Genomic DNA, 18556 nt, shown 5'->3' on the forward strand with positions numbered 1-18556 from the left:
ATGATAAAGATAAATTTTAAGTAAAGTTATAAAATATTTGTGACTGGGGGGTTTCCATTATTATTATTAGTATTAAATTATTAATATTATTATTAGTTTTCAAGACTAGTTTTACTATTTTATTTTTTATTAAAAAAAAAAGGAAAAACTCTAAGTATTCCAGGTAAAGAAACAGTTTTTAGGTTTCTATCATAAATATTAAATAAGTTGTGAGTTATAGAACTTTAAAAATAACAAACGAAAATAATAAGTCACCCTAAATTACTGTACTGATTAATATTCAGTAATTACATTTTTTGCTGAGCTCTATTCTGCACTAAAACAAAATGATAATAAGTAAACTGGTAAACATTCTCATACTATAAACTATTATGAAGACGTTAATAAAACCGAATCAGGTTGGTAGCACTGCCGTTCCCGCCAAACTATGGAAGAGGTACCTTCTCTTAGAGTAACGCTGCAAATCCACCGGCCACTGCGTTCCATTAGTATCGTTCCGATCATCCGAACTAGTGTTGTGGCCACCTGCTGTCCTAATATACCGTACGTTCGTTGCTTTTGAATTATTTATTTCCAACTTGAAATCAAAACTGATCCCTTTTTAGGCTATTATATTTTTTTTAATTAGTTGCTATCAGTTTCGTTAACGCGCTTTTGTTTACAAATGTGATCGGGTGTCGTCGTCACGTGATGGCAAACGGAAAAGAGCAAAACGTAGAAATGCAAGATAAAACGGACGGGTGTTTGACACCGGTAGACGAAGAACGAGAACCATGTTTGAAGGATGCCGAACCGAAGAACAACGGGGTGGCATCCAAAGTGAAGTCAACCGCTGACAATAATAATAGCAACGGTGGCGGCAAGTTCCTAACGTTCACGGCCACCAACCTCGAACAAAAGCTTCGGGACAAGACCGGGTTTTCCAGGACTGGTTTGCTGGTGACAGCTTTGACATTGTTCCTGTGTGTTATTCTGTTTATCACGTTAATAGTCCTTTTGTTTATGTGGCCTCGTCCTCCCAGCGTTTTCCCAGTTTGTCGGCGAGCATCTTGTCTCCGAGCTTCAGCAGAGGTGAGTTTTATTATTTTTTTGTAGTAATTTGTAAATGATATTTAAAAATAAACAAATTTTATTTGAACTCTCATATAATTTTATATTTGTACGCGGGGGCGTTAGAACTATCATAATTTCTAGCAAATAAAATGATAACAAAACGTTGACGAGTTTATCGTTCGTCGTACTCGATAGATCTTCGTGAGAAACCGCAGTTTTATCAGTCTAACTCGAACATAACGCCGAATTCAATCCTACAGGAAATATGTAATATATTTTTTATTACGCGATTTATTGTGTAAAGCATATGGCAAATGTAAAATATTAAAATGTCGAATTGGGTTTTGTCGTTTGGCCACAATAGATGTTTTTGGTATTTTTTAACAATAAAGTGTAGTAAACACACTAAAAATGCAAATCCTATATTAATCGTGCAAGGTTCACTGACGTCGTTGGTTGCCTGTAGTGCTTTTCTGACCGGTTCCACCTGTACCTACATTTTTTATTCAAAGAATATTAAAACATTTTCAAACCGAGTAAAATTGATATTAGGTTGATTTTTAGATGCTTCTAGGTTTTTGGCTTTCAGACTACAATATATTCACTACTACTGACGAAGTTATACGTATCTCTGTTATTCGTCAGGCTCTATCAGTGTACCTGTTAATTGATATTTTCGTTATATTTAACGAATATAAAAATTTACTTATCTGTATTAATTTCTACGTTTTGCAAATATTTAATGCTTATACTAGGAAGTATTTAAAAATGTGGTTTGGAGATTTAGTGGTATTATAGTGGAATTATATTAGAGGATCGTAAACAAATTCAACACAGGAAATTGATCGATTATAAGGAAATCGTCCGAGAGACATTTTTTAGGGTCTTTCGTGTGTTATGAGGGTATTGCCGAAACGTTGAGCCGTTTCACTGGTGTTGTGAGAAAGGAGACCCCTCTCGGCGGCGGAACATGTGGACAAAAGACATTCAAGTCTGCCATTATTCCCAAAACGACCCGGCACAACGTACAGGTACAAAATGTAAAAAAGGACGTACGTTTTACGATTAGAACAGTGTGGTCGTAAAATTTACCACCTTCGACTGTCGTCCTGAAAAGTAACGCTTTCTCATAAGTAGTATGTATTCCTACTGGACTTGATACACGTGAAAATAATCGGTCTCAATTTTTACGGTGTACATAACCACAGCAATTAAACTCGTACGTTTCCAGGCCCTACGCACACTTTAATTCAAAGTGCATATCAAATAATGAATATACTTCATTATAGTTACAATACAATATCGTTTCCCTTCCGGCGAATCCTTATTAATAGCATTTTTTTACCGTTCAACTGTTAGTCTGATTTTTTATCGTGTAATTCGATGTGGTCCGTTGACCACTCGAACTTCTAAACACATTGTCCGTTAAAATTATATAACCTACCCCTACTCATTTTTTGTAATCCTCACACGCAGGTGTTGAACTAAAATTGACAAATACTAATGTCAGTTAATATCATCCCGCACCATAAAGAAATGTTCATCGAATAAAAAAAATTGAAAGAAATGCCAAGTTTTTATCGAAAACAAGAACATAAATTGAATGTGCTTTGTTCGTTAAAAAATCTCGTTAATTTTGAATTCTGAAACAAACTTAAATACATAGCTAATTACAGTGACTTTTCATATAATAAACGGACTCGATCGAGTTAAATTATATATATTTTTTATTACACCTTTATGATGGACGTCTGAGATTTACCATTATTTGATCTAGTTGTATTAAATATTGACGTTGTGCTAAGTATAATAAATACTTTGAATTTTCAGTGTTATATGTCACTTTAATATTGAAACGTATGGAAAAAAATGGATTAATTAGAACGCGTAATGTTTATTCATCGTTTGTATCAACTACACTGTTTGTAACCCATATAAGAAGTAAATATTATAGGTCAATTCGACGATTGACCGTATTGTAATTTTATTTTTAGATTCAATTACGACAAAAAACATTTTGGTTTGTTGTTGTTTTGATAGTATTTATGGTTATAATTTCCACTGACATTTCTCTAAAATTCATATAAATTTCAAAACACTTAAACAGTGGGTACTTCTTTATGGATGGCATTTTGCGAGAGTGTTTTGGTGGTCGTACAGAGTGAATTTTTCAGTGACTCTGATTAAAAATTCCTTCTAATGGTTGTATTGTATGTATGATTAAGTTATAGATTTACGTATAATTTTCGATGCGCGTCAATTGACCGTAACAACCATCAAACCGCAGAATAAAAAATAATGTATTGATTGTCATTTGATATTTCGACTAGGCGCCGATCGCGTACAATACGATAGGAGTTTGCTTAATACTTTGTATACGCCTGAGATATTAATATGATTATATTTGTTGAGTAGGTGTAGATTCGTCAATGTATTGAGTAGACCTGGAGCGATTTTGGCGTCCGAGTATAATTATCGTTGTTTTGAAATCGAACAATTCCAGTAATAATTGTTGTACGATATTAATCTAAAAACATCAATAGAGAGTAGGTGTGTAATGCAATTTATCTACTTGGAGTAACCGGATCTGTTTATTTCAAAGCTAATGAAAAATGGCGTAGAATTTTAAATATATGTGTTTGCTTGCTTAACGGGTTGTTTTCAATTTTTAATAGCTAATTACATTTATTTTGCACATGTCAGCTATTATTTGAAGTGCACTGTTAATCATATTATGATTTACTTTTTGAATAATAATGACAATACGGGTTTAAAAATATCAGCGAAAAATGTCACTGATCTGTACCTACGTAACGACAAAGTTCGAATTTGTCAAATATTTATACCACGTGTAAATTACATCGGTTTGTGAAATTATAATTATTCACAAGTTCTTAGTCATTGATTGCGAATCGGAACTCATAATAGTTTAAAATTAAATTTTAGTTTCCGTTTCATTGATATCCTCAATGTAATAATTTAAGTGACGCATACACATAATTACAATAATATTTTCAGTATATTAGAATATATTTGGTATTCCAATGTATTCTTTCAATCGCACCTGCAAAAAAAAAATGTGTGTCACTTATTTACTTGTTCAGTAGACACGCTCAATATTACCGCGAGTCAAATGTGAGTAAATACGTTTTAATCGATAAAAAAATTATGCAGCGCCAACGCGATAGTTCGTGGGGGAGGGGCTTAAGAATGTTGTTGTAATGCATTTCAATAAATACAAATAATCGGCTCTTTAAAATTTGATTTTTTTTACAGTATTTTCGTAACACTTTCTCAAAATTCAGACTGGATCAAATAGAATTATGAGATGATTATGGAGATTTCCATGCTCAGTTCTCGTTAATATCATATTGCTAAGTCTATAAAATTGTTTAGCATAAATAACGGTTCTATTTCTTTCGAATTTCTTCTCGGCATCGGTTTTTGTTTATCAATATTTTGAAATCTGTTAGCTAAACAGTTTTTGGCTCGTGTTAACAAAGCGCTTTGACATTTGTGTAGGTACTTATTCTTTGTTATTCAAATACGCCAATAGATGTGCGATATGCGTATAAGCTTACACTAATCTATTGTATTGAGAAAACAATAGAATGTTATTAACGACCAAAAGAGTTGTCTTTATGATCTATCAATGTTAATAAATAGCTCTTAAGGGAAGCGTCGTCATGTGTGTAATTTGAAACTTGGAACAACAAATATTGCGTTGTAAACGGAAGAAGTTGAGCCAAACGTTTTTAACTGAAGTGCAGTTAAGGATTGATCTTCAGTTAGTGTTGTATATTTTTTTATTCAGGAAATCATTTGTACTTGTTTAGTTGCCGTGTTCGTGCGTCTAGCTAAAGTATTGTTTTTTTCTTCACTTCCAGAAGTAATATGACCGTGAGAAGAATAGGCGTGAAAATATATAATGATAAAGATATTGTAGCCATGTGGCATAGTACATAGTGAAATAATTATTTAAAAAACCATTCGTCTAGCACGGATTTTTTTTTAAATGTCAGGCTCTCAACAAGAATGTTCGAGTATTGTAAGATTATAGTAAACGCAGATTTTTGTTTAGGACAGGAGAGGTCTAAAGTTGAAACTAAAAAGTATCGGCTATCTATGATTTGGTCAACGTATAATGAAGTTATTGACCTCCATACTGTAGTTAATAATGAAAAACTAACAAATATCTTGACGATACTATTTATTATGAGAAATTACACATCGTCAAATATATACGGGCAATGATACTGCATAGCTCTTTTATGTATGCAAGTTCATTAGCTTGAATAAATGTTTAACTTGAATTAGTTGCCTTATGTTAAAACAGCACAATATTAAAAATATGCCATTTACACTCGGTCTTTGTTACAAAATATACTTTAGTGTGATCCTTCAGCCGTACTTATTATATATATATATATGTAGTCAAGGCCTATCATAATTTTGTCTTCTGCCTTTGATTAATGCTTTTTGTAATTATTTTTAATTGGTATTTGAACAAATGTTGCATAATTTTAGTATTGACTTTTTGTTTCTAAACAGAACTCGAATTGCATTACTGAAAAACTTTGCCAACGAAAAAGCTTATGGATTATTTGATGTATGTAATATACTGGCTGTTCAGTATAAAGGAAAATGATTTGTATTGTTTGTAACAATTGATCTTTTTAAAAACTTCTGTACATTTTGTTTCACGGTATTGTAGTTTTTATAGAAAAAGTGTTTAATAAATAAAACTATCGACTAGTAATAATTTCTCGCAAGACTTAAAAAACCGCTACTTTGTTATTTACCGTGATGATCGAATGTTGAGAACGAAACGTATTGAGCTTGTATGTAAACGTAGCCCAAGTTACGCATTGGTCGGGTTCGTGGGTATAACGTAGAAACGCGAAAAAATGTGCTCGAAACCAGTTTTAAGAAGAAAACCACCAGAGCAAACGAGGAGTGACTGAAACATTGTTAAGGCTGTGTCCCAAAACTATTTTTTTAAAACTGACTAATTACGTTGAAGTTGTGAATCACCGTCGTCGCTAATAATTTCACGGTTATTGTACATCCGTTGGCATGACGCCATTTTATTTAATATACATGTGATAATGTAACATAGTAAACGGCTCAGAACCTGTCAAGGTTAAGGTTTCGCCTTGTTATACTGCCAGGATTATCGAAAACGAATACTCCGATGCACCCACAGTTATAAATCTCAGAGGACTTGCAGCAATTTAGTTGCTCGGAGACTTCAATTGTGACCACTGTTTTCGAGTATTTTTAGAATTAATTGTAGTGCCTAACACGTGGCCTCTTAGCTTCTGAAGTGTTCGCATCTTCTCCGTCCTTTCGTTTGTCTCCGAACGATTAATAGGCGGCACGTGGTCGTTTTTTTCGGAGACAATGTGCGTTTCCTAAAACTATACTGTTCTCTTCTCGTGCCCAGTCGGTATTTTTATGATTATTCGACCATAAAAGCGGTCACCTAACCCGCGGTAACTACGCGGTGAGTTTCAATGGTTTTCAAATAGTATCTTAAAGATCAGAAGCGCCGCTTTTTTTACTTTTACTACTTTTTCTAGAATCATAAAGATTTCTTTACAGTAATCTATAAACGAACGGAAAAACCACGTGGATGTAAATTACAATTCGTTGAAACACATACGTTGACTTACTATCGACATATTTTTGTTTTAGAGAAGTATTTCATTGAAAACAAATTTTAAATAACATTTGAATTCATCGCATTAAATTTTAATAATATTACATGAATAATTTTTAAGAATTGATCGTAATAATAATAAGACGTTTTAAGGAAATTGTTTTAGTATTTAATTAAAAAAAAACTGATTTGTTTAATTCAGCTAATGAAAAATACAAGAGAAAAAAATAAAAAAACATACGATTTGTGGNTTGTTTTAGTATTTAATTTAAAAAAAACTGATTTGTTTAATTCAGCTAATGAAAAATACAAGAGAAAAAAATAAAAAAACATACGATTTGTGGAAAAAATTTATTGCTGACTATCTGATTTCACTTTTTACTATTAATATTTTTAGTATAAATCGGATTGCACTTAAAGAAACATGTTTTATCGTTTATTTACATAAATGCAATTGCTTAGTCAAAACTGAGAGTAAATAAATACTTTTTTTTTTTATCAAATAAAACTATGTATAATTTTTGCTATCATAATAAAAATGTATATATTTAACCAGATGTTTATTGTAGACAGCTAATCTGTTATTTGAAAGTCCATCAAAGTACATATGCTTTTCTTAGGGTTTTCATTAACAATTTAAGTTTTTTTTTTTATGAATATAATTTTATTTATCAGTGCTTGAAAGTTTTTCATTTGGAAATCAATCGTAGTTTTAAATAATTAAATTTAATAAATTGCTATCAAATTTTAACATGTACATAAGATATTTAAAAATAATTTATTTAGGGAACATAGTAAGCTATTTAGGATTAAATTTTTTAATGTTTCAAAGATTCTCAATATTTTTGTACTCTTAGCCGCGCACAATATTTTTTCTGGCACAGATCAATGTATAAATGTATATGCTATAGTTGTGTTTATATCGGCTATTAGAAAAGTACTTCTAAGCTATTTCGCTAACGTTTTAATGTTTTATTGCCCCCCAACACTTATGATGTATTTGTGTATTCATTATATGAACGTTTATAATTGAGAAAACGAAAATATTTTGGCATGAAATTGACAATTAATAGTGTGTGCATGAAATTGAAATAATAAAAATAACCAGTATTTATGCAAACTAGCCGTGAAAAATTGCGGTTGCGTTTGAGACTTCTGTTTCAAAAATAGCTTATGTTTATCGTCATTATGAATCTTGAGATTTTATTGAATTATAATGACTTTTTATCATGACTATTTTTAAGTGTTACGATGCACTTCAACTTTTTGTTGTTTCAATTAATAATCCGGACTTAGTTTTTAAACTATAGCTCATCATTGTAACATTTTTGAATTAAGGTATAATTTTTCAATGATATTTTTAACTTGGTCACGTATAAAAAACATCTATTGCGCTCTGTCCTTATATTGTCGCAAAAAACTTTTCTTTGTTTCCGTCTCTTGATTCGTTTATAGGGCAAGTGTGGCAGAATATGGTCGACATTGGGTACCCGCTCAGAATGATTTATAATCCAGTGCATTGGCGGCGGCCGTGAACAGTCGCTTTCTGAGGACCTCGTTTCCTTCCCGATTTGCTCTTAGCATTCCAAAACCACTGACTGGATACTTCGTCTCTTTAGAAAAGGTATGTGGTCGCACGGAATAGACGTCTATAACGGTACACAATCACATGTTTCTTACATTGAATACGATTACTTTTTGCATCCCACGCACCTTAGAATTTTGTATTTGTTTTCGATCCAGGTGGGTCGAACTCCAATATACTTGGATTCATTAATTTCCCTGCACTGTTCTTTTACTAATGCGTTTGTTTACATCAAGATGAAATTTTATATATTTTGATATATCAATTTTATATTAATGTAAAAAAAAAAAAGTGCAATTCAAGCTATAACACTGAAAAACAAAGATTTGGTTTCTGTTCACTTGTAACCAGACTTATATTCTCCGTAAGTTTAACGGTAAATTCAAAATAAAGTAATCAATTCGATATCATAGACACTACTATCTGCTTGTAGATAAATGACTTCGTGTGTTGGATCGAGAAGTAAATAAAAATGAAACGTGACTCGAATACCAACTCACCACTAACATTTGCAGTGACTTTTTAGTCGAATCGGGTCATCGTTGTATAGTTTTTAAAATACAAAAATATAAACATTTCCGATTTTTATTTACTGTTTTTTTATTATTATTTTATATACTGCCAATCGTAAAAATATTGAAATGTTCAAATATTAAGACGTTTATTTCAAGTTGTTTGCGCTACTTTTGATTGGTACACGTATGGTATGTCATTTACAATGTTGGCACAACGTGATTTGTCGTCTCTGGTGGTTTAAACTTTTATCTAGAACACTCTTGAGACAAATGTTTTAATTTCTTACTTATCTTTCAGACTTAACGGAATACATACACGATAACCCTACCTAAAAAACACCTAACATTGGAAATTAAATTTATTCCAGACTATGAAAGTTGTTTGATCACTTTTTATAAAATATATCAACCACATTCGATAAACACCGCCTTGGAAGACTATTAAGTCTTGTTATTATTGAAGTATAAATTAAACGCACTTTGGAAAATTTTACACGCACACTTTCAATGAAGATTATTTCGAATTTTCTTACTTGCTCAACTGAATTAAGTCATCATTATTGATCATTTTCTAAAATCCACACAACAGTAAATTTTCTAGTTGTTTATATGACATATTTTTTTAATTGCTGCATATATTATTTGTCGAAATCCGTAGTAATTTGATTATCTGTTTTTGTCTAGTAGTCAACACGAATATTATTATTGTATTCGATAAGTTTCGCGCTCGAATATATCATTTACATTTGCCAAATACTCGTGTACAATATTATTTGACACAGTAAAACTGCGTCATTTAAAGCGAAAAGAATATTCGTCATAGACTGAATCGAGTCGATATTAAAATACAATGAATCATGAAAAAATGTCAGTTCGTGAAGCTAATGACGTTTCAATATTATAGTCTTGCTTGGTCAAAACCATTCGAAGAAAGCCAATTTGTCGATCTGCATAATATTGTAATTCATCGTTTGCATCTCATAGTTGAGGTTTGTAACCGGTCGAGTATTAACGAAATGCAGTTTTCATTGTTTTATTTTAACAACAAGATAACAGCATACGTACATAAAGTGTTTACTTGTCTGTAAAGCTCGCTACGATTATCTTTTTTTATTATTTAGATTTACAATACCATGACGATGTTCACGAACTCGACGTCGTTTCAGTACATTATTAAACTGTTTTATACTGTTGTGAACATATTTCGTAACACATGTTGCTTATAATATACATATATATGTATGCACGTGCACTTGTATGTATTCATTCGTTTCTAAATACCAATTACCTACGCACTCCTTAAATTCAACAAGTACTGCGATATTATATTTTTCTGCCATCAGATTAAATGAAATAAGATGTCTTCCACAAAATAATCAAATGATTTGTTCAGCATCTATAAACATTGATGTATTATTACATTTGGATACCAGATAGTTCAACCGATATAAGACTCAACAGCGGTACTTTTTCACCGTCCAGAAATACCTTCTTTAGTTACGATTCGCTTTGTAAACACTTAAATGGTTATATAAATGCATTTGTAATACTATATCAATATTAAAGTTACAAATGTGTTTTATATACACAATATTGATGTATTTTTGTAAAACGTGAGAAAACATATTAACTCCCCCAAAAAAAAATGTTTGTCCAATTATTTTTGTTTTTAAACCATGCGACTTTAAATGTATTTTATGGTTCTGATCCTACAACTACGATATGTAATGTGTAATTTCCCCGACCATATATTTTATTGTGTTGGCAAAACTATATATTATATAATTATGTAAATTACTTAGGCGTTATTATACCAACATGGTGAATCGAGATTGTTAATTTTATACTGGATTATGTGTTTTGACACTTCATTTAACATAAAGATTAAAAATATATTTTATTCTAAATGACCGAAATCGCCACTTAAAGCAAATGCTTATTAAATGTGCATTGGCCTGTTAGTAACCGAATTTTAGAGGAGTTTTTTTTAGTCAATGGCTCTGCCAATTACATCTGAATGACACAAATATTCACTCAGTTTGTATTTTAATTATATTTTCTAAATTTCCAAAAAGTTTTTCGTTTGTGGTCAATTTTATAACTCGTTTTAGGATTGACTTGCCGCAAAATCGAATATCCCAATGTAACCTGGTGGTCCGGTTTGATACAAGCGTATTGCATCTAGTCTTAGGGTCATCTACCTCCTGTCAAACTGATTATGGTATACCTACTCGCACGCTGAAACCATTGTTACATGGCCAGCACGCGTATAATAATTATTGCTTTCCAAGTTATTATTTTTATTTTTGAACGGTCGCCGCTGCTATAATCTCCTTTGATATATCTTAACAGTGTGCACGCATAAAAGTACACCGGCATACATACTCTCGTATATAATCTTTCGTATCAGTGTACAGCCGGTATAGTTCGCAAGGACACGACGTGCCATGAGACTGTGCCGGCAGTTTTTTAGGTTGCTTGTGAAGAAAAATATGATGTAGCACAAAAGCGATCAGTTTTTCTCGGCTGTTACTCTCCTCGTTGTCCTCGTTGAAATCATATACCTTTCTAGACTGTCTGTACTTAAAAACGGATTCTTATAATACTATTTAGTTTTTTATATTTTCAACCGAAAAACATAAGTGTAGTCATGTTTATTATGTTCCAGTTTTTAACTTTACTCGACATATAATATTCATATAAACATATATTTGATCAATGAGTGACTGATGCATTGATAGTCCAATTTAATGAAATATAGGTTCAGTATATGCTTATGATTCGCTAGTGAATATTTTATTTGAATATATAAATACGTGTTATCAATGTTTCAAGAAAAAAACCAAAAATATTTTGGTTTATTTTAGTCCTATTTGATCATTATTGTTTTAATTATCATTGAAACTGCCAGATGTTAAGAAATAGGTCAAGCAAAAAGAGTTGGAATTCATTTGAGAAAACTTTAGCTGGGAAAGATTTATTTGATTTTTCTGTTAGACCAGATGTCCTGTTTGTATTACATGTCTCGTTCGTCTAAAAAATATTTCTAGGTAAATTTTATGATAATTTGAAGATGAAATATTTTGCTAGAGTCAGTAGACGTTATATGTAAGAAATTTATGTTTTTAGTGTCCATAGACCATGACGAATTTAATTAAACATTTCATGTCCTTAACATTGCCTATTGTTACTTAGCGGTAATGACCTCTAAGGGAAAGTGTTAGATTAAGTTTTTTTAGGAGTGAATTAAAAAGGAAAAATACATTTACACATGCGCTACAGGAGTCGACACTCCTATACAATAAAAAAATTCTGGTTGCATTAAATCAAGGGCGAGGCTTCGGCGTCGGCGGTATGTATAGTAACATCAAAACGCCTAGCCCAATCCGATACAACACAACAACACGGTTCATTACTCTTTTACAGGGTTTACGCATTGAGATTTTCGGGGTAAAAAAATAAGTATGTAATGTATAATGATAAAATAAAACCGGGTACAAACAGTACGCTGGCGGCAATGATGCAGCATTAAAAAAATTCTATGACGGCGGTCATTTGATGGGTGGACCGGAACGCCTCTCATCCGTTTCCAAAACCCCCTGAATAATATATGTGTTTCTGTAATCATGCAATGCGACCAACGGAAGCCCCGACTGTTTATAAACTAGAATCGGTATTTAGCAAAGCAAATTATTTTATTTATAATTTGGTACTAGTCGCGTGTAAAATTATTTCAAATTGACTATTGCGTGTAAAAATTGTGAATGGTAGTACTGTATGGATAGACTAGTTTTAATTCACTGGCAACCAATAGGTTCATCATGATAACGACAAAGTTGTTCGTCGAATCAAAACTAGAATTTCGCTGATACTTAGTCACAACAAAGTATTTCGACTTATCTCATAATCATGATGTATCTGAATTTCAATTCAGCAATACCATATAAACATAGGTTCAAAATGTATTATTTTAATTCAGTTGTGACTGTAGTGAAATATTAAGTAGACTTTTATGTTTGTCATTAACATTAAAGTTATTAAAATCATATCAAATATTTTGTAAACTTAAACATTATAACGTGATGGATAATTATTATAATAAATTGCTTGTGCTCAGGCTGAAAAAATTAACTTTTTATTTAAGTTAGAGTTGTAATATTTGTAAAAAGACTTGTGTTGCATTAATTATTGAAATCACGTTGCCTGTTCCATAATATAACGTGATACACGACTCCACGAATATTATATTCTATTGTTTCCGACTTATTCCAGGTAGGCATAGCAAAACGTTGTTGTCTATTATTCAAATCTTATACTAAATTACATTTGACTTAGTACATAATAAAAATATAATAGTTCACTTCTTTTATTATAATTTAAAAAAAAGTGATTCTATTCATAAAAATAATCTTTGGATACTACCTTAAAATATATCTATCTACGACATTCTTCCAGAGTTCTTCAAGGTTTCAAAATCGAATTAAAGTGTGAAATTAATGACTCGTATCCAGAGTAATCTCGTAGGATGTTAGTTGTACGATTTTTCTTTCATATTTTTATTTTGTTTAAATTCATGTTTACAGATTTTGCCTAAAATCAACTTTACCTATTCGCCTTGTAAAGATTTCCGAGAATATGCTTGCGGAGGTTGGTTTCAAGCTAATGATTTACCACCTTACATGAGTTCTTGGAGTCTGAAGAAACGTATTCAACAAGACCGTGAGTTAAAATTGATACTATTATTTTAATAAATGTTGAATTTTATATTTTTAACTACTATTTGTCAATTATAAATAATAATGAAGTTTGAATTTACAGAAAAAATTAAAATTAGAAATATGGTTGTTACGCTAAGAAACGTAGCTAGTACCAATTCGCTGAACTGGAAAATGAAACACTTTTATGAATCTTGTATGAATTTGGACAATATCGAGACAGACGAAGGAAAACCGTTAAAGACAATCATTAGTACTAATTTAAATGGCTGGCATGTACTAAAAGATTTTAACGTTCATGCATGGGATGCTTCTCAGGCTCTCGTACAACTTAATGCCAAGTATAGCGTGAGCCCTTTCTTTAAAATTGACGTGGTCCCAGATGAAAAGTTCGCTGGGCGCAATATAATTCAGGTAATTAATTAAACGAAAAGCTCAAATAAATAAAAAAAAACACTGTGCTAATATAATTACATTTTTAGATATCGCCTGCTGGTCTTGGATTACCAGATCGGAGGTACTACTACAGACAACAGAGTTCCAAGGTAAATGCTTCTATTATTATTACTCAAATTATTAAATTAAATTGCCAAAAATGAGCCAGTTCAATTTGTTTATAGATAGTTACTGCTTATAAACAATATTTAGTTGATGTCACTCAACTTTTGGGAGCTACTAGTGGTGATGCATCTACTTTCAGTGATGACATGTTTCATTATGAAAAACGTATTGCAGAAATTACACCAGCAGTAAAACAAGAAGATCCATTTTCATCTCATCACAGATTTAAACTTTCAAAATTCAAGGAACTTGCTGGAATGGTGAGTGTACAAAAAAATAAAATAATAATCTTAGAATATTAATTTCATAATGTTTGAATATTTAGATACCACTTCTAGATATCTTACAAGCAAAGTTTCCAGAAAGTGACATTAATGATGATACATACGTATCAGTGGTTTCACCAACATATTTTGGTAATTTATCGAACCTAATATCATCATCTGAACGGAGGTAAGTAATCAAAAAAAAAAAAAATATGTACTTTACTTATAGTATTTATTATTTTGTTAAATCAGTGGACTTAACGATTACTTTATGTGGAAATTAGCTGAGGCATATGTACCTTATCTTTCCGTCAAATTTAGAGAAGTTGTAAAAATTTATACAGCTGAACTTATTGGAGAAAAAGATTCTTCACCTAGATGGGAAACATGTGTATCAATTTTACAAAAGTATATGGGATTTGGTATATCAGCAACATTAGAACCTACAATTGAAAACAAAGCTGAAATAGTAGCTGTTGTTAAAGAAATATTTGAAAATATTAAAGATACAATTAAATCTAACGTAGAAAAAGCTCAAGGTTTGGAACCTGAATTACAAGCACATGTTTTGGACAAAGTAAAGAATTAAAAATTAATTATTATTTGATTTTTTTGATAGATTAATATCAGTCAAAAATATATTTCTAAAACATAAACATGTTTTCTTTTTAGTTAAATTCGTTAACTGTTCAAGTGGGTTTGCCAGATCATACACTTCAAGAAACTTATATTAATCAATTTTATAATCCATTCCCTATTCAAAAACTTGATTACTTCCAAAATATCAAGCACGCTATATCTTTCCTCAAAGATTATTCTCAAACAAAACTTAAATCAAAAAAAGAAGAATATGGGTTTGTATAAGCTCTAGTGTTATCTTGCTCTTTGTTTTAATTTTTTGATTCTTAGGTGGTTTGATGATCTAGTATCAGATGATCCAAAGGTTACATATAATATTGCAAGCAACAAGGTGATTGTACCATTGTCTATAATTGCACCACCGTATTTTGAGACAGGATATCCAGAGTATGTTAAAAGAAATAAATTAATTAATTAATGTATTTAAATCTTAATATTCCATAATATTACAGGGCTTTGTTGTATGGAGGTATTGGTGTTGAATTAAGTTCTGCTATCCTATCTAGTGTTTATCCATCAGGTGTAGCATATACAAAAGAAGGTATCCTTCTAGATAACACTGTGGTAGTAAACAAAAGTATATCTGCTACAATTGAAACGAGAAATTGTTTTGGACAGTCTTTCAAAGACCAACAAGTTGAAGTTGTGAATAATACAGCACTTTCTGCTATGTTATCAGTATCAAGTGTGCGATATGCATTACAAGTAAATATTAGATAAATAATTTTTATTGGTATATGTATAGTTTATTTAAAATTAAATATATTACAGAGCTTAGCAAAAATAACTAACATAGGCCCACATTTTCATCAACCAGCAATGGAAAATTATGAATTTGATGCACTTTTCTTTTTGGCGTATGCTCAAGTAAGTAAAATTAATTTTAATATTTCATATATTGCCAAACTGCAATTTATAAAATTACATTATTTTAAGAAGCATTTTTTTTTTTTTATATATATATATATATTTTATTATGAGTAATTATACATGTGATCAATTTTATGAGTTCTTTTTAAATAGTGTTAACAAATTATTTATTCTATTATCTTTGCAATATTTTGTAATTATACTAAATTTGTTAATATGAATTTTTTATATAAATATTTTCATTATGTCTTAACTAGTAATTTTGCTAGTAAGTTTTTTTTTTTTTTTTTTATGAAACAAGTACATTTTCTATAGATAACAATTACATAATATTGTCGTTTATACTACTACAGTGCATATCTCAGTTTTTTTAAGTTTTAAAGATGATCAATAATAAAATTTGAGTTATACCTGTATTAAAACAAGTGTTGGTTTTATTTCCATTACTTAAAAAAAACATATATACTAATATTTAGAAACACTTATTTTTTTTATCATTGATTAAAATCTCATTTCTTCAAATTTTGGAGTGTGCACCATTTCAGTGTAAGCAATGATAAGTGTATCATATTGTTGTGTAATGTTGCATACATTTAAAAAAAAAATGTTTTAGATTTTATTGATTTATGTACTTTAATGATAATACAAAAAGTACTTTGAAAACAGTTAACGATAAATAATTATTTTTTAATCCTTTTAAAAGTTTACAAAAATGTAGTTTTAAGGTAGGGCCACAATACAGTTTTTGACATTTTACTAGCCTTTATTCATTTTTATATTGAACATATAAAGTCATTTTTAATGTTTAAAATGTTTTCCTTAAAAACTCTTAAAATTAATATAAAAATAAATAAATTATTAAATTTTTACAATCAATTTTATTGAGTCTTAAACAAGATTTTGATATAATACTACATGATTCAATTAATTTACTATATCCACTCATTTCAATATATATATTGCACAAACTATTTTTGTTTTTAAAAATATAACAGTTTTATAAATAATATTTGTTTTTATTTTTTTAGTCAATGTGCACCATAAAATCTCCACAGAAACAAGAATTAGATACAATGTACAATCTTATGTCTGATGAGTCTATATTGTAAGTTTAATTTTTTTGATTTACCTAATACTAGAAAGTAAAACACAAATATTATACTTTACATTATTTGGTGAATATTTTTTTACTGCTTATCATTGGCATTTTAGTTCTAAACTATTTTATTGTCTATTTTATTACTTCTTCCAATATATTAAATCAAAAAAAAAAAATTAATTATCTTAATGTTTATTGAAGTATCTAACATAATATAACTTAACAAATATTAAAAAGAAAAAAAAATTGAAAATAAAATGCTTATTTATAAACAATCCTGGTAGATAATAATTAATGCCAAAACCTAAGAATTTAAGTTGATATGTTTTTAGTAAAATTATATTCACAATATTATTTATTAAAATTATATTTTAGCTATTTTAAGATACTAATTAGTTTAAAATTAAATTCAGATTAAAAACTGTTGCGGACCATTTAGACTCATTTCAAAATGTGTTCCAGTGTCATGAAAGCTCAATAAAAACATGCAACTATATATATTAATTAGCATAAAAAATTATGAATTTGGTTTCCTAAAATGATAATTTATATTGTCTATAAAAATTTCATGTACGATTTGTGTTAAATTATTTGTATCTCATAATTTCATTTTAAAATTATAACTACCATGACAATTTTTTAAGTGATAAAAATACAGTTATTAATAAACTTTAAATTTATCAATTATTTTATAATAATGGTAAAGCAAAATCTGTAATTTATTTAGTTAAATAAATCTTAATTAAGTATTAATTTGATAATCTTTTAGCCATTTAATATATTAATTATAATAGTAGGTCTAATTATTGTAAATTGTTTTCAACAACATATAAAATTATATATTTTTAAAAAATAAAAATTTTTACATTTTTATTTAATTTTGTAAATAACTATATATATTTCTGTCTTAATTGTTGTTTATTACGCATTTTAAATGTAAATAATATAATTATTTATTTTTTATTCTTGACATTTTATTTAAGTTAGTTGTAATCACATGGATATTCAAACTGTAAAATATTAATTTACATTTTTATGTATAAGACTTATGTTTTAAGGAACATTAACAATTAATTTTCTTCACTAAAAATTCAATGAAAAGTATAATTTGGGTATGCAATAATTTGTAAAACTATTATGTTTAAATTGTTAAATTAGTTGAAAAGTTCTGACTATTAATGTTTTTTTTTTTTAATGAAAAGAAACGTTATAAATAGCTATTAAAGAAATTTTTTTTTAATATATGAAAATATTACAATTTTTTATACTTTATTAATTAAAATAAATGTTAAATAAATATTAGTTAATGATATGAAGTTCTATGTTTTTAACTTATACATATTTTAATAATATTTTGGATTTTATTTCCTATGATTCATATAAGATTTACAAATTCCAAATTGTAAGTAGTCCAAACATTCTTTGCTATTAACTAATAAAATTAAAACTTCATTTATCAAATAAACCATATCTGATGCCGGGATATCATGTTACACTGAACTGAAGCAGTTAACAATAAAAGGTAGAGAACACAAATTCAACTGCAAAACTAACTAGAAGGGTTGAAAAAAATAATTAAATTAAGAGCAAA

At 29.4% G+C, this 18556-nt stretch overlaps 1 protein-coding gene across 1 annotated transcript; it reads left to right on the forward strand.

Annotated features, from left to right (window-relative positions):
• The first annotated feature begins 470 nt into the window (after window positions 1–470).
• LOC126895705 (protein gone early-like) lies at window positions 471–18277 on the forward strand. The gene is made up of 13 exons (XM_050667885.1): window positions 471–1071; window positions 13399–13534; window positions 13634–13944; window positions 14013–14075; window positions 14151–14351; window positions 14417–14544; window positions 14610–14934; window positions 15030–15211; window positions 15267–15383; window positions 15449–15701; window positions 15768–15863; window positions 16895–16971; window positions 17379–18277. The coding sequence occupies exons 1-13, from the start codon at window positions 691–693 to the stop codon at window positions 17467–17469; spliced, it is 2361 nt and encodes a 786-aa protein (XP_050523842.1). The 5' UTR covers window positions 471–690; the 3' UTR covers window positions 17470–18277.
• The last annotated feature ends 279 nt before the right edge of the window (window positions 18278–18556 follow it).

Source organism: Daktulosphaira vitifoliae, unplaced genomic scaffold, assembly GCF_025091365.1.
Source record: "Daktulosphaira vitifoliae isolate Bord-2020 unplaced genomic scaffold, ASM2509136v1 Scaffold_1, whole genome shotgun sequence".
Lineage (NCBI taxonomy): Eukaryota > Metazoa > Arthropoda > Insecta > Hemiptera > Phylloxeridae > Daktulosphaira > Daktulosphaira vitifoliae.

Coding starts and splice junctions, on each gene's coding strand:
- LOC126895705 (XM_050667885.1), top strand. CDS start 691: ATGGCAAACGGAAAAGAGCAAAACGTAGAAATGCAAGATAAAACGGAC. Junction 15,212..15,266: donor TCAAAAAAAGAAGAATATGG/GTTTGTATAAGC, acceptor TTTGATTCTTAG/GTGGTTTGATGATCTAGTAT. Junction 16,972..17,378: donor ATGTCTGATGAGTCTATATT/GTAAGTTTAATT, acceptor AATTAAATTCAG/ATTAAAAACTGTTGCGGACC.